Raw genomic sequence first — 16,030 nt, 5'->3', positions numbered from 1 at the left:
TGGAATTGGATGGATAAATGGGTGGATGGATGGGTGGGTGGGTGGATGGAATTGGATGGATAAATGGGTGGATGGATGGGTGGGTGGGTGGATGGATGGAATTGGATGGATAAATGGGTGGGTGGATGGATGGGTGGGTGGGTGGGTGGGTGGGTGGAATTGGATGGATAAATGGGTGGATAAATGGGTGGATAAATGGGTGGGTGGATGGATGGAATTGGATGGATAAATGGGTGGATGGATGGATAAATGGGTGGGTGGGTGGATGGATGGATAAAAGGGTGAATGGATGAATGGATGAATGGATGAATGGGTGGGTGGATGGATAGATGGGTGGGTGGGTGGATGGATAGATGGGTGGGTGGGTGGGTGGATGGATGGATAAATGGGTGGATGGATAAATGGATGGATGGATGGATAAATGGGTGGATGGATGGATAAATGGGTGGATGGAATTGGACGGATAAATGGGTGGATGGATGGATAAATGGGTGGATACATAGGTAGATGGATAAATGGGTGGATGGATGGATAAATGGGTGGATAGATGGATGGATGGATAAACGGGTGGATGGATAAATGGATGGATGGATAAATGGGTGGATGGATGGTGAATGGATGGATGGATGGTGAATGGATGGATGGATAAATGGGTGGATGGATGGATGGATGGATAAATGGGTGGATGGATGGATGGTAAATGTATGGATGGATGGATGGATGGATGGATAAATGGTTGGATGGATGGATGGATGGTGAATGGATGGGTGGATGGATGGATGGATGACTGGATGGATGGATGGATAAATGGGTGGATAAATGGATGGATAGATGGATAAATGGGTGGATGGATGGATGGATAAATGGATGGATGGGTGGATAAATGTGTGGATGGATAGATGGACGGATAAATGGGTGGCTGAATGGATGGATGGGTGGGTGGATGGATGGATGGATAAATGGGTGGATGGATGGATGGATGGATGGATGGATGGATGGATAAATAGATGGATGGATAAATAGGTGGATGGATGGATGGAAGAATGGATGGATGGATGGATAAATGGGTGGCTGGATAAACGGGTGGCTGGATGGTGAATGGATGGATGGATGGTGAATGGATGGATGGATGGATAAATGGGTGGATGGATGGATGGATGGATAAATGGGTGGATGGATGGATGGATGGATGGATGGATGGATAAATGGTTGGATGGATGGATGGTGAATGGATGGGTGGATGGATTGATGGATGGATGGCTGGATGGATGGATAAATGGGTGGATAAATGGGTGGATAAATGGATGGATGGATGGATAGATGGATAAATGGGTGAATAAATGGGTGCGTGGATGGATGGATGGATGGATGGATAAATGGATGGATGGGTGGATAAATGTGTGGATGGATAGATGGACGGATAGATGGACGGATAAATGGGTGGCTGAATGGATGGATGGGTGGGTGGATGGATGGATGGATAAATGGGTGGATAAATGGGTGGATGGATGGATGGATGGATAAATAGATGGATGGATAAATAGGTGGATGGATGGATGGATGGATGGATGGATATATAAATGGGTGGCTGGATAAACGGGTGGATGGATGGATGGGTGGGTGGGTGGATGGATGGAATTGGATGGATAAATGGGTGGATGGATGGATAAATGGGTGGATGTATGAGTGGGTGGATGGATGGAATTGGATGGATAAATGGGTGGGTGGGTGGATGGATGGGTGGGTGGGTGGGTGGATGGAATTGGATGGATAAATGGGTGGATGGATGGATGGATGGATGGATGGATGGATGGATGGGTGGGTGGGTGGATGGATGGGTGGGTGGATGGATGGAATTGGATGGATAAATGGGTGGATGGATGGATAAATGGGTGGATGGATGGGTGGGTGGATAGATGGAATTGGATGGATAAATGGGTGGATGGGTGGGTGGGTGGATGGAATTGGATGGATAAATGGGTGGATGGATGGATAAATGGGTGGATGGATGGATAAATGGGTGGATGGATAAATGGATGTATGGATGGATAAATGGGTGGATGGATGGATGGATGGATGGTGAATGGATGGATGGATGGATAAATGGGTGGATCGATGGATAGATGGACTGGATGTAAATGTTTCCATATCAGTTATCCTTCGCTTGCGACCACTGTTCCTTTTTGCTGAACTAACTTGTCTACCTTTTTTAGTGCAATGAATTTAAAATTGTTCCTTCTGAAAGATTGTTAGTTGTGTACTGTTGCTGATAGATTTTCTTTTGTAGCAGATAAATACTGAGATTACTCTGACCCTCCATGTGCAGTAAAGCTTAAGTGGGGCTTCACCACCAGAAAATAAAAAATGAGTTTTTTTTTGTGTATTTTGTGCAGTCCCCGTATGTACAGTGGGGCCAAAAAGTATTTAGTCAGCCACTGACTGTGCAGGTTCTCCTACTTAGAAAGATGAGAGAGGTCTGTAATTATTATTCATCATAGGTACACTTCAACTATGAGAGACAAAATGAGAAAAAAAATCCAGGAAATCACATTGTAGGATTTTTAAAGATTTTATTTGTAAATTATGGTGGAAAATAAGTATTTGGTCAATAACAAAAGTTCAACTCAATACTTTGTAACATAACCTTTGTTGGCAAAGACAGAGGTGAAACGTTTCCTGTAAGTCTTCACCAGGTTTGCACACACTGTAGCTGGTATTTTGGCCCATTCCTCCATGCAGATCTCCTCTAGAGCAGTGATGTTTTGGGGCTGTCGCTGGGCAACACGGACTCCACAAATTTTCTATGGGGTTGAGGTCTGGAGACTGGCTAGGCCACTCCAGGACCTTGAAATGCTTTTTACGGAGCCACTCCTTCGTTGCCCGAGCGGTGTGTTTGGGATCATTGTCATGCTGGAAGACCCAGCCACGTTCCATCTTCAATGCTCTCACTGATGGAAGGAGGTTTTGGCTTAAAATCTCACGATACATGGCCCCGTTCATTCTTCCCTTAACACGGATCAGTCGTCCTGTCCCCTTTGCAGAAAAACAGCCCCAAAGCATGATGTTTCCACCCCCATGCTTCACAGTAGGTATGGTGTTCTTGGGTTTTTCTTCTTCCTCCAAACACGACGAGTTGAGTTTTTACCAAAAAGTTCCATTTTGGTTTCATCTGACCACATGATATTCTCCCAATCCTCTTCTGGATCATCTATATGCTCTCTGGCAAGCTTCAGACGGGCCTGGACATGTACTGGCTTAAGCAGGGGGACACGCCTGGCACTGCAGGATTTGAGTCCCTCTCGGCGTAGTGTGTTACTGATGGTAGCCTTTGTTACTTTGGTCCCAGCTCTCTGCAGGTCATTCATCAGGTCCCTCCGTGTAGTTCTGGGATTTTTGCTCACCGTTCTCATGATCATTTTGACCCCACGGGATGAGATCTTGACCCCAAGGGAGATTATCAATGGTCTTGTATGTCTTCCATTTTCTTACAATTGTTCCCACAGTTGATTTATTCACACCAACCTGCTTGCCTATTGTAGATTTACTCTTCCCAGCCTGGTGCAGGTCTACAATTTTCTTCCTGGTGTCCTTCGACAGCTCTTTGGTCTTGGCCATGGTTGAGTTTGGAGTCTGACTGTTTGAGGCTGTGGACAGGTGTCTTTTATACAGATAACGAGGTCAAACAGGTGCCATTAATACAGGTAACGAGTGGAGGACAGAAGAGCTTCTTAAAGAAGAAGTTACAGGTCTGTGAGAGCCAGAGATCTTGTTTGTTATTGACCAAATACTTATTTTCCACCATAATTTACGAATAAATTCTTTAAAAATCCTACAATGTGATTTCCTGGATTTTTTTTCTCATTTTGTCTTTCATAGTTGAAGTGTACCTATGATGAAAATTACAGACCTCTCTCATCTTTCTAAGAAGGAGAACCTGCACAATCAGTGGCTGACTAAATACTTTTTGACCCCACTGTATGTGACAGGAAGTGAGGAAATAACCATATAACTACATCTTTTTTGCGGATCTGGATTTTAACTGGCGTGTCTCCCCATAACTCGTTACTCTGAGGGTAGGTCATCACAATATAGTGACTTGACCAGACTTCTCTGTCTTTCTCTCTTGTGAAGCTTTGTTAAGACCCTCTATCAAAGGGAAGTAGGATATAAAGCAGTCTTTTGAAATCAGATGGATTTAACCTAGGTCAGGATCTGAGGCACACAACTACTATTCTCTGCATATGCATTAATGCTTTGGGCAGTAAAGTTTTGGACATGTTTAGGGCATGACACCCACCATAAAGGGTTACATTGTTATCAGGATGAACACTTACTTCTTTGGTGGTTTGCAGCTAAGACCTTGAACATTTGTATGTTTGTATGTAATGGGTTTGTATGTAATGGGTAGATTCACTATTATAACTTCATTATGCAATATGGTACGGTACGTAATGGTACGTACAAGGGTGAAATAATTCTCATATTAAAATAAAACTCACATTAATTAGCTAATAAAATATAGGGACATACTTTGCCTTTCTGTCACAAAAGTCCTGAATGTGTTGTGATTGTGTTGCTTACCATAAAAATCAGTGAAGGACAAATGAGGTGGGTATCTACATCTATAATATTTTGCAGACGTTTTTATCCCAAGCAAATTACAAATACAATTTGAGCATTGGCGGGTTAAGTGCCTTGCCTGGGGCTCAACAGTGGTCGCGTGGTGGTGGTAGGGCTTAAACCATATAATCACTAATCCAGTAGCCTACCTTAACCACTAAAATACCACTGCCCTTCTAAATCACAGAAACATTATTTTTCTACTTTCTAGGACAGAACTTAACAGAAATCTTTGCATTTTAATCTTCAGCTTGATGTTTATGAGCTCATTACTTCAGCTTGATGTTTATCAAACTACTATTAAATAATTAAGCAGAATAAACTCTTTATTTCCCTGAATTATAGAAATCTGAAGTACAGGAGTCTTTGCACCAAAGGTTGCACCTGAATCCTAAATAAAGCTGACAAAGTGGCAAAGCTCTCTATGCTGCCCTTATAATGTAACCAAATAATTCTTTACACATTCTCTATTGGGGACAGGTCAGGACTGCATGCAGGCCAGTCCAGTACCCGTACCCGTACCCTCTTTTTCCGCAGCCATGCCTTTGTAATGTGTGCAGCATGTGGTGTTGCACTGTCCTTGTATGTATGATCAGTAAAACCAAACTAGAGAGCAGTAAATATTTTTGACAGCTGTTATGAGTCGACAAGCTTTTAATGATGAGATGAAATCAATGTCTGGCACAATATAGTTATGTACAGATGATCTGATATGCTCAGAGCAGCAAACTGATCATGGTATATTTATGTCGAAAATCCTTTCGGACAAAATGTTCATTAATTCAGCAATAAGAAGTACTTGTGACCATAAATAAGTGAGAAGTTTGCTGTTCCAAGTGCATTAGGTCACGTTATGTGCATGACACATTCATCTTTGTATCTTAACTACTGTATTCTGCGTTTTCTATCAACAAAGTATTAGCATGTTCGAAAACTGGACACTAGGTGGCAGCATAAACTTATGTATTTATTATTTTTGACTCAAACTACACATAAAATGTAATGTAATAAATGTAATACAAAGTCAATGTAACAAAATGTTTTAATTAATCACAAAATAAGGTAAACAATGTATGCTGTCTTAAATTCAGTATAAGAAGTTTACATTTAATTACATTATAACTGTAAATATAGCTTTGCAACTGGACAGTCAGATGCAGATTATTTTTTGTTAAATCATAGTTCATGAAAAACTAAAACCACTAATTAACTAAGGAATGGTTAAAATATGGCAACTGCTTGACAGTTTAGATCACATAGTAAACATATTAACTCAACACCAAGCAGCAAGAAGTAGAATATTTACATTAAACGCACAAGGTAGGCCCTGCAAAATTCTTAACACGTAAATGCAAAGTCAGGATATATAATTATCTACTTACAGTTATAATGTCATTGGAATCAAACGCACAACCCCTCTTTCTCTAAGTATAATGAGCTGAATTATTGTTAAAGTTCTATTGTGTTTCATCTGACTACTGTTTAATGTATTTGCTTGGGTGCAAATTTTGGCAAATTGTAGCTCGGTGGGTAGCACATCAAGAAGATCCTGGATTAGATCCCCAGACGGGGCAGTCCGGGTCCTTTCTGTGTGGAGTTTGCATGTTCTCCCCGTGTCTGTGTGGGTTTCTTCCCACAGTCCAAAAACATGCCATCAGTTAATTGGAGACATTGAATTGGTGACTGTACGTGACCCTGATTGGATAAGCGGTTAAAAAGTGAGTGAGTGAGTGCAGTCCAATGTTTAGTGTGTAACTGTGGTTTCTTGCTGTTTTTAAAAGCAGATTCAGAAATCAGGCATGTGCCACCTGTCTAGTGACAATTTAACTGATTAAAATGACAAGGATATTTAAAGTGTTTGCGATGGCTCTGCAATTTTTACATTCGGGTGATGTTTAATAATTTTGTCATTAAGAAATTTCATTCACCAAAATGTTGTGATTTCTTTCAAATCAGAAGTGGCAACATTTTTATCTTAATATAAAGTAGGTAAAATTGTATTTTTGTGCACAGTTTATATCTAGAACTTAAACTATTTGAATGCATTTTCATATTTAATATATTTAATATATTGAAAATATTCCCTCAATGTTTATGTTAATCTCCGTTCTTGTAACATTAAATTATTCACAGTCCATATGTACAGATAAAAAGATAACACATGGGGGCTAATTACACACCAGGCCCTAGCTAGTTACATATTGGGCCCCAAAAAAGGTTCAGACTAACTTGGTACTGGCTTTTAGTACAGGCTTTTCTTTTAATTTAACATTAACATTTTATTTTGTTTCTTAATGTTGATGATGGCAACAAAATTGTCAATTAACATATTTATTGTTATTCAAAATATGATATAGTAGAAACAAAAGACAAAAAATAATCCACCAAAATTAAAAATAATAGATTGTACAATATTCACACAGTATTAACAATATTAAGTGGGAAAAAAGTTTTGAAATCTTTAAATAAATACAACTGTTAAAATAGTCAACGGTGACAATCAAATGGCAAAACTAAAATGATGAAATGCGACAAACTCTGTAATAAAAAACAGTTAAAAATAAACTACAATAAACCAAACATACATAGCTCAACTAATTAACATGGCCATGTTTAAACACTACAGTAAATGAATCCTAAATGAAAACAATCGTCATCTCACTTGACATACAATATTTTGTTGCCAAGAAGCACATCATTTTGTGATCTATTTTACAAACAAGTTCATCAAGTTAATCTGTAACACTTAACTAAAAACTATTTAGTAATTAGCCAGCTACATAAGCCATGACAGGCTAATGAAAGACTATTAGAATATGAGTCTGGCCTTATTAAAGGTCAGTGTCTGATAGCCTTCTTATTTTATCAAAAAAACAAATGTACACATTATGCCTTGGTAGGTAAAATGTTGTAGAGCAATTCATTTAAGTTTTGTCAACCACATTTTTTACCCATGTGTCAGTTAAAAACCTACATTACAGGCTGAACGTCTACCGCAATTGGCCCATTCATGGAAAAACCAACAAAAAATGATACTCTGGATCCAGGTCTTTTACCTAACTGACTTTTGAAAAATGGTAAAACTTCAACTTTCAAATTAGCATTGGATGTTTCTGCCATAATGTAGTCTTTGGAAATTGTTCCTGTAACTCTGAGGAGCATATTTATCACTCTGTCGTGTTTCCATAGCTTTCCACTTTGCAACTGAGATACAATTGTGTTCTCTGGACCCACACATTCATCAATATCCTTCTGAGGGATCAGACGCATGTAACCTGTTTTCCTTCCCAGGTAAAAATGAATAGTTGCTCTTTTGCCATGGCAAACATGTTTCATTGTATTGTCAAAAGAATTTCTCATCTGCGTTATATAACTCCCCAACTTGTCACTTGATTTGCCACCTGTCTCAGGCCATGCCATCATAACTGCAATGAAATGCAGTGGTAAGCTTTCACTAGAAGGGGTGGGACATGAAAGTGTCTGAAAAAGCAGACTAACAAGCTTCTTGTATGACAGAAGGTGCCGAGATTCAGGTTTAACTTGACTGAGAACAATATTTGCATAAAAGTAGTTGACAGTGTCTTTACAGCATCTATTTTCAGATTTATCTAAAATAAACCTATAATATGTAGCAATTTGTTCAATGTTTTCTGCGGAGTTTATGCTGTAAAAACAGTCAAGCAGTCCACTAAAAGAATCAGCTTTGCTCTTTTCCAGAAACAGTCTCTTTTCTTCAATCTGGTTCATGATGCCCCAGGCTTGGTTTCTACTCATTTCCTGAGATTCTGAACTTAAAAAAAGGTTAGCATATTCTTGAAAGCACTTGGAAGTCTTCTGTCGCAGATTCAACTTGTGTTGATCTATTTCGGGATGATATGGCCTCAAGTTGACAAAATAACTGTCAAAGAAATCGAATTGGTTTTTCATGTTGTGTTTGAGGTTATAAAGGAGATCTTCAAACTTGGGCAATACATTGTAATAGGATGTATTCGTTGTCTGATCTGGATCTTGTGCTTTCACATCATCTATTTTTGTTTTACCTGAGAGAATCTGACACAGAACATCTACAGAAAATAATGGGCACCTCTGTAGTATGTCAATCACCATTACAGCAACCTGCAGCTCACCAAGGTGACCTGCTGTGTTATAGGGACTAAAATCCCTTTTCCCTTGATATTGATCAGAAATTTCCTTTTTAGCAATGGCCTGTGTTTCTTTGAAAACCTCTGTGGCAGACTCAGCCATTTTGAGATACTCTTCCAATCTGTCAGCTTTGATTGGATTGTCTTTGTCATTGCTGATGGCATCTTTCAGCTCGTGCTTAATTACTTGTGCACATGTATCACAAAAGTAGGAGCTATCCTTCTGAAGATCTCTTGCCTTTTTTGCCCACGGGTTTGCCTCTCTATAGTCTTTTTTCTTCAGATAATAGTACCTTGAAAGAAGCTGGAACATTACTGCATTGTTACCCAAGCGTTTTTCAGCATTGAGTAAAACCTTTTCTTCAAGTCCAGGAGTCTCCTTTGCAATGTCTTGGATAAGAGGTGAAAACTTGGAAGTAGCTGACCTTTTAACCAACATATTGTGGACATCTTGCTTGAGTTTTTTTTTTCCCTGAATGCAACTGTAAAACACATCTGTTGTGATCAGGAATGTAATTATTTGTTCTTTATATACATTAAATGTATCTGTAAGTTCTTCTAAACAGTGTTCTGCCACACTTGAGTGGATCACCTTTATAGCCTCAAACTTCACAGAAGACTCTACTAAGCACCGTGTAACAAGAGTGGAAAACTTTTCAAAGCCATCCTCCACTTTGCATGAACTAGAATGTGGTGGACCTAGAAATTCTTCACAAACTGAAACTGACAAACCTGCACTCTTGCTGTAGCATTCCAAAAGTACTAAAACTGCGATTAGTTGTGCATGTTTATTTTTAAAGTTAAAGCCCTTCAGGGTATTTTTGACAACACCCTGTATATACTTTGTTGAAAAATCTGTTTTCAGGATCATGAAACCATAGAATGTTTCAGCATTTGTGTAGATTTTTTCAATTTCCTCCAACTTTTTCTCAAAGAATTTTTTTTCATTCTCTGATAGTTTGTTGCCGATGAAAACTGTATCATCTGTTGCTTCAGTTTGTTCAATCCGGTCTGTTCTCATGCAATTTAAAAGTATGACTTGGGGAAACCTGAAGGTAACCACTTTTTTTAGACATTCTGTTTCAATGTGCTGTTGGAGATCATTTATATCATTAATGTCTTTAAAGTCATCAATCATGAGCAAAACCGGAAGCTGAGCTTGTTGCTCATTTTTCTCAAAAGTCAACAAGGTAACTACTTGTTGGGCTACATCAGCATAATCAGCTGCATTGTTTTTTAATACAGCACAACGAAATTTCTCTTTTACATTCCACAAGACATGCATGGCTAGAGTAGTTCCTCCACAACCAGTGATATGACATACGTTCAAACGAACACAAGCTTTCCTGAGGGAGCACATATCTGGTATCATAGTATCAATGATGTAGTCAACCTTGTCTCGTTTGATAAATGGCACTGATCCAGCCTGCTCTGAAAAGTAGAAGTTCCACCAAGACACCTTCCCTCCCTTGTAAAAACTTTCCTCCAATTGGAGTTTGTCCTCATTGCCTCCTTCGCACTGGTTTACACAAAGAACATTCAGTGTATCTAAACTGCCCTCCACTTTCTTGGGTAACAGAACTTTACCACACCCACCAGGCAAAAATCTATCTAATTTTCGATTTTCTGACCAAAGATTGAGCACAGTGCCATTAATCTCAGCAAGGCTGAGCTCATAAATGCATCTTTTAGAAATGTCTACACTATATCGACAATTAATGAGTTCATTCCAGTGAATATATGAACTTTCATTTTCACATATGCATAAGATTTGCTTCGTACCATTCAGCTCCTGCCAAAACATACTGAAAGTCTCAAGCAGAGGATCATGTATGTCAGTAACATCACTTAACAGCGTAAATATTACAAGAAATTTCTTGTGAGGCAACACTTCTTTTCGACAAAGAAATGACACCACATCACGGGCAGAGGACCCTTTCTCTCTCAGCCAGTTACCAAGATCAGAGGGTTGTTCATCATTCACTTCTCCATTACAGAAAACCCAGCTAGTGGTTCTGGTTAGCTTAAGCTTACATGCTATATCCTCAACTGCCTCTGTGATTTTATAATTCACAGGTTTATGAACATTAGTGTTTCTCTCCTCAAACACCTTTTTTAAGCCAGTGTCGGCAGATTCTGGATCAAAGTCCAAAACAGCTGTCAGGTTCAGGTCTAGAAGGAATGACAGTGATTCTCTTTGAACTAAATGGGATTTGTTGGTAACTAGAATGTACTGCTCAAAATTAGATTTGTCCAGAGAATGAGAACCTCCTGTTAGCATCTCACAAAGCTTAGAACCCTGCACACTGTCTTTAACATTGGTAAGGTGTTTTTTCTCAGCTTCTTTCCTCATCTGGGACAAATGCGGCATGTTTTCAATATGTTTGCGGTACTCTTCTGAAGAAGATTCACTGAGCAGATTTCTGCTACTACTACTATCTCGAATGTAATATAATTTTGCACCCACACCTTTGCCTGATTTTTTATATTTTCTTGAGTTTATCTTGTAAACGTGAAATGAGCTTTCGTTGCAAATAAAGGATAATGGCTCAACGTCAACCTCAATGACATACTTTGCTAAGAATTTATCTGCATCAAGTACCTCAACAAATCTAGGAGGTTTAATACATTTTTCTGCCACATTGATTTGATTACCTTCAAAATGGCCCTTAATTGCTTCAACTCGCGCTGTTTCAAATGCTTCTCTGTTTTCAACGTAAGTACCCAAAATTTGCCCATGTTCGTAGTCTGGTAAATCTCCAACACCAAAATGAATAGTACCATTAGTGCGGCTATTCATGCAGGCAGAAGCAAATCTTATAACTTCATCTGTAAACTTATTCAATTTATCTTTTTCCGTCACATCATTGAAATTGACAAATGCTTTATACTCATGGCATGGCTCTATGAGGTTTAGAGGACCTGTTTCTATTACATCAAGTATGCTGTTTTCCTTGTATCTGTGGGCAGAGTGAAATCTGTTGAAAGGGTAGGGCTTGCATAAATTAGCAATTGGGTTCTGTTGTCTGTTTACCTGATAAGACTTCAGTTCCTCTCTCTTGTCAATAATCAGTATTGCTGGACCCAGCTTAATGCCTATATTTAGAAGATCAGACTTCTCCAGCAATAAAAGACTAGGCCCAGTAATGTCGTTATTACACAAAATATTTGCACTTTCACTGTCCACATCTGGTAATCCATGAATCCAATCTCTCACATGTTCTTTCTTCCAGTCCTTAATATCGGCAGGAAATTTGAATGGTATTTCGCCTTTACTGTTCTGAAAGACAGAAAAAAAATCAATCATCATACAGTATAATACCAGCTATAAATACTACTTAATATTGTTTCAAGCCTTTCAGTTTCACAGAGGTCACATTTTGTTTAAATATACAACTGTTATAATTTGACATTAATCAAGAAAATAAGTATGATAATTGGACAGGACATAAATGCACAAAGAAGATATGAATAAACAACACAATATTAAATACTAATTTACAATTAAAAGAAACACTGAGGAATGTAAAAAAGATTCTTAGGAATAGACAAAGTTTGGCAATGCTTGTAAACTTTGAAAAATCAGGTCCTTATTCATGTTTGCAATGCAAAACAATTATTTACATAATGTGATTTACGTAATACAGCCACAGAGAGTGGCAGAAGCAGGTGCAGTGAAAATGAGTATGTTATAACCAGGACATAGCGACTAGACAAGGGACACTAAGCTAACATTCAACAAATGTAGCTATTGTGAACACTGTTAAACTGTTAGTAGCTGAGCAGTTAAGGAAGAATCCCCAAGCTGCCACTGTTGGGCCCCAGAGCAAGGCCCCTAAATTGCTTACACTGTATTTGGCCACAATCGTAAATCCCTTCGGTCAAAATCATTTGCTAAATGCGACACATTTTAACAGATGTGTGTATCTTTATAATGCTGACCCATGCAACAAAGGGAAACTATAGTACCTTTTCCACAGCTTCTGTCTCAGCCATTCTAGAAACAATCAAGCCTAAAATTAAGAACAAAAATGTTAACATATATATAACTATAGGTGTAGCACAATACCAAATAACACATTATAGTGAGCTTAACGATATGAAAATTGTGAGCTCAGCTAACAGAGGCCAAACAGCGTTCAATTTCACTGTCAGTGATAATTACAGTTTTGTCAATAATAGTGTGGAAAAGTAACGTTTCTGAATGTTGATTTTAGGGTTGGCTCGATACCACTTTTTAATGTCCAATACGATACTGCAAATTGAGTATCTGCCAATACCATTACCAATCCGATACCATCATTTCTCCTCTCAAACAACTAAGCAGTAATAATACATGTCTCAATGCACCATGGTTAATGTAGCTATTTAAATAACAATGCTCAGAAACTGTGAAACAAATATTCTAAAGGAATAAATACAGAACCTACATCATCACACTTTTACACGCAGAACATTTAGAAGTATTGTTTGTTTTACTTACATTCGAGCTGTTGTTCAAGTGACACATCTCGCTTTACGCCGTGTGGTCCAAAGTATCTACAATTGGAAGATGAGGATGTCAATCAAACATGATGGACCTATTAGAATTGGCGCAGAGTTTGGTTGAGATTTTCCGTTAAAGTTCTGTCACTTTTTTAGATTATTAAAAACCAAAGCTTGCTTATTAAAAAACCAGTGGTGTGTAGTAACGAAGTAATAATACTTCGTTACAGTACTTAAGTAGTTTTTTGGAGTATCTGTATTTTACTGGAGTATAAAAAAATTCGTTAATTTGTACTTTTACTTTACTACATTTCCTAAAGAAATTGTGTACTTTTACTCCACTACATTTCCTAAAGAAACTGAGTACTTTTACTCCGATACATTTTCTGTATGCGAATTCGTTACTCGTTACTACACAATATAACGACAAGAATTTTTTAGCTAAATAATGTGAGATGTGTGACAGACTGCAGCAGGTTTGGCGAATCTGCGCTTGTAAATTACATCAGCTGTTAAACACATTATTGCGCAGATGCAAACGTTTTCTAAAAGCGCATCGTTCACTCAAAGATACGGAATAATCGGCATTTCAGAATCTCCCCGTCCTACACACTGATGTAAGTTAAGAATGATAAATAAAGTAAAGCCACAGCACCATTGTTTTTATTATTATTATTAGCATTAGCATTAACATTGTTCAGATATCTAGCTACCGATTACATTCGAACCACAAATAAAACGTTTCACTACATTAGTTTGTAATTAATTCAGTGCAGACATGATGTGTCCCATCATTTTTAAAAACTCACCTACGGACAAATATTTCCTCAGATAACTTCTGTATTAGTGATGGGTCGGTCGCGAACGATCCGGCTCTAAGAGCCGGCTCTTCAAAGTGAACGACGGGATCCGGCTCCTGATTGGGAGCCGATTCATTTTTTTCCGGTTTTTTTTTTCTGTCAAAGCCGCACGTGATTGGTCAAGATACGTGGCGGCGTTTGTGTGTTTACACTGAGCAGGAGGGGAGGGGTTACACACACACACACACACACACACACACACACAGAGACACACACAGAGACAGCGTGCACACGAACAGGAGAGAGAGAGTGAGAGAGTGAGAGAGAGAGAGAGAGAGAGTGAGAGAGAGAGAGAGAGAGAGAGAACTCAGCGCTTTACACAGCCAGACGTTACACGCTGGAAAGGTGAGGAAAATGAGTGAGAGGAAACATAGTAAAGTTTGGGCACGAGAAGCCCCTTTTACAGAGAAGTTTAGACATCTGTCCTCTCAGAGAGAATCTATTTTAACAGGGCAGATCATAACAGAAAGGAGAAACAGGATCAACCCATCAAAGATGATCTTCTTGGTTTTTCTGAATGCCAATCTTCACTAAATGCTTACAAATACTGTCACCTGGATTTTCTTTTTGTTTTGCACATTTTCATTTATATTTTGTTGAGTGTGAGTGATGCTTCGTTGATGTTGTGTTGTTTCACTGTAGATGCTTGTTTATTTTGTTTTGTTTATTAGGATTTTAACGTCACGTTTTACACTTTAGTCTTTGGACTGTGGGAGGAAACCGGAGCACCCGGAGGAAACCCACGTGGACACGGCAAACTCCACACAGAAAGGACCCGGGCTCTTCACCTGGGGATCGAACCCAGGACCTTCTTGCCATGAGGCGACAGTGCCAACCACTTAGCCACCATACCGTCCCACTCTAGATGCAAATGTACAAATAATATACACAATCGGATCTTTTTGTCTAATTGAGATGGGTCTTTGTTTTTGTATTTTATAATTTATTGTTGGAGCACTCTGTTCCATGTTGAGTATATAAATAAAACAATTTAAATAATAAACATTTGATACAATGTTTTTTTACATTAGTAATTCATTTTACATGTAATTTGGTAATAAATTAATTAAAGCAACAAAAAAATCTAAGGAGCCACTTGGGAGCCAAAAGAGCCGGCTCTTTTTAGTGAGCCGAGCCAAAAGAACCGGCTCTCTAAAAGGAGCCGAAATTCCCATCACTATTCTGTATTACACTGACAGGAAAGATTAATGGTGCTGAGGAACATGCAGCACGTCTTTAACCCTTTAATGGTCTCAACAAGAACTCAACTTTCAAAATGTTATGGATGATCTTTCAGCTGCTGCTTCAGGTTGACACATAAGTTAGAAATGGTGTTTTCTTAAAGTAAGAATACCAATATTTTTTAAGTTTAACACATGCCAATCAGGGAGTAGATACAGCCCAAAAAAGATTATTTAAATACAGCTTATTTTACCCAGCTATTTAGATTCAAACTAATGGTTGAGCAGATTATTAAAGGGTTAAAAATGCCACACGTTTAGTTAAACTTGCTTGAGTTTTGCTTTTAAATTAATTCTGCCAAAATTCAGTTGTTTTAGGTTATTGGGATATATACAGTATCTACTGTATAACTTGAATGTACTACCCAAATCAAAAAAATGGGACAGTATAGAAAATGCAAATAAAATAGATGCAGTGTTTCTTACATTTACATCGACTCTGATTCCATCTTTTATGAACCCAAAATATTTCATGTTTTGTCTGGTCAACTTCATTCTTAACATACACATACATGCATTTTAAGCTACAACACATTCTAAAAAAAGTTGGAACAGGGCAATTTAGTCCTCGTAATAAGGTTAAAAAACAACTAAATAATGACGTGATTTTAAATAGGTGATGTGAACAGCTGATTATAATCACAAATTGGCACAGATCATGTTCAGATGGAAGGAAGAAAAA

At 38.4% G+C, this 16,030-nt stretch overlaps 1 protein-coding gene across 1 annotated transcript; it reads right to left on the bottom strand.

The window, feature by feature from the left end:
* Positions 1–5,644: 5,644 nt before the first annotated feature.
* On the bottom strand, positions 5,645–14,090 carry LOC134324559 (sterile alpha motif domain-containing protein 9-like). Its single transcript, XM_063006441.1, has 4 exons — positions 14,057–14,090; positions 13,246–13,301; positions 12,732–12,775; positions 5,645–12,042 (listed from the first exon to the last, which is right to left on the bottom strand). Exons 3-4 carry the CDS (start codon positions 12,756–12,758, stop codon positions 7,591–7,593), a joined length of 4,479 nt encoding a protein of 1,492 aa, XP_062862511.1. The 5' UTR covers positions 12,759–12,775; positions 13,246–13,301; positions 14,057–14,090; the 3' UTR covers positions 5,645–7,590.
* Between the last annotated feature and the right edge of the window lie 1,940 nt (positions 14,091–16,030).

The sequence above is a fragment of the Trichomycterus rosablanca genome, chromosome 12, assembly GCF_030014385.1.
Source record: "Trichomycterus rosablanca isolate fTriRos1 chromosome 12, fTriRos1.hap1, whole genome shotgun sequence".
Lineage (NCBI taxonomy): Eukaryota > Metazoa > Chordata > Actinopteri > Siluriformes > Trichomycteridae > Trichomycterus > Trichomycterus rosablanca.
The sequence above is the reverse complement of the archived record's forward strand: the minus strand, read 5'-3'. Positions and strand labels throughout refer to the sequence as shown.

What these genes read in the sequence shown, in the direction of transcription:
- LOC134324559 (XM_063006441.1), bottom strand. Translation starts at nt 12,758, where the DNA reads ATGGCTGAGACAGAAGCTGTGGAAAAG. An exon ending in AGACAGAAGCTGTGGAAAAG is followed by an intron (nt 12,043 to 12,731) that starts GTACTATAGTTT and finishes TCTGTCTTTCAG; the next exon opens with AACAGTAAAGGCGAAATACC.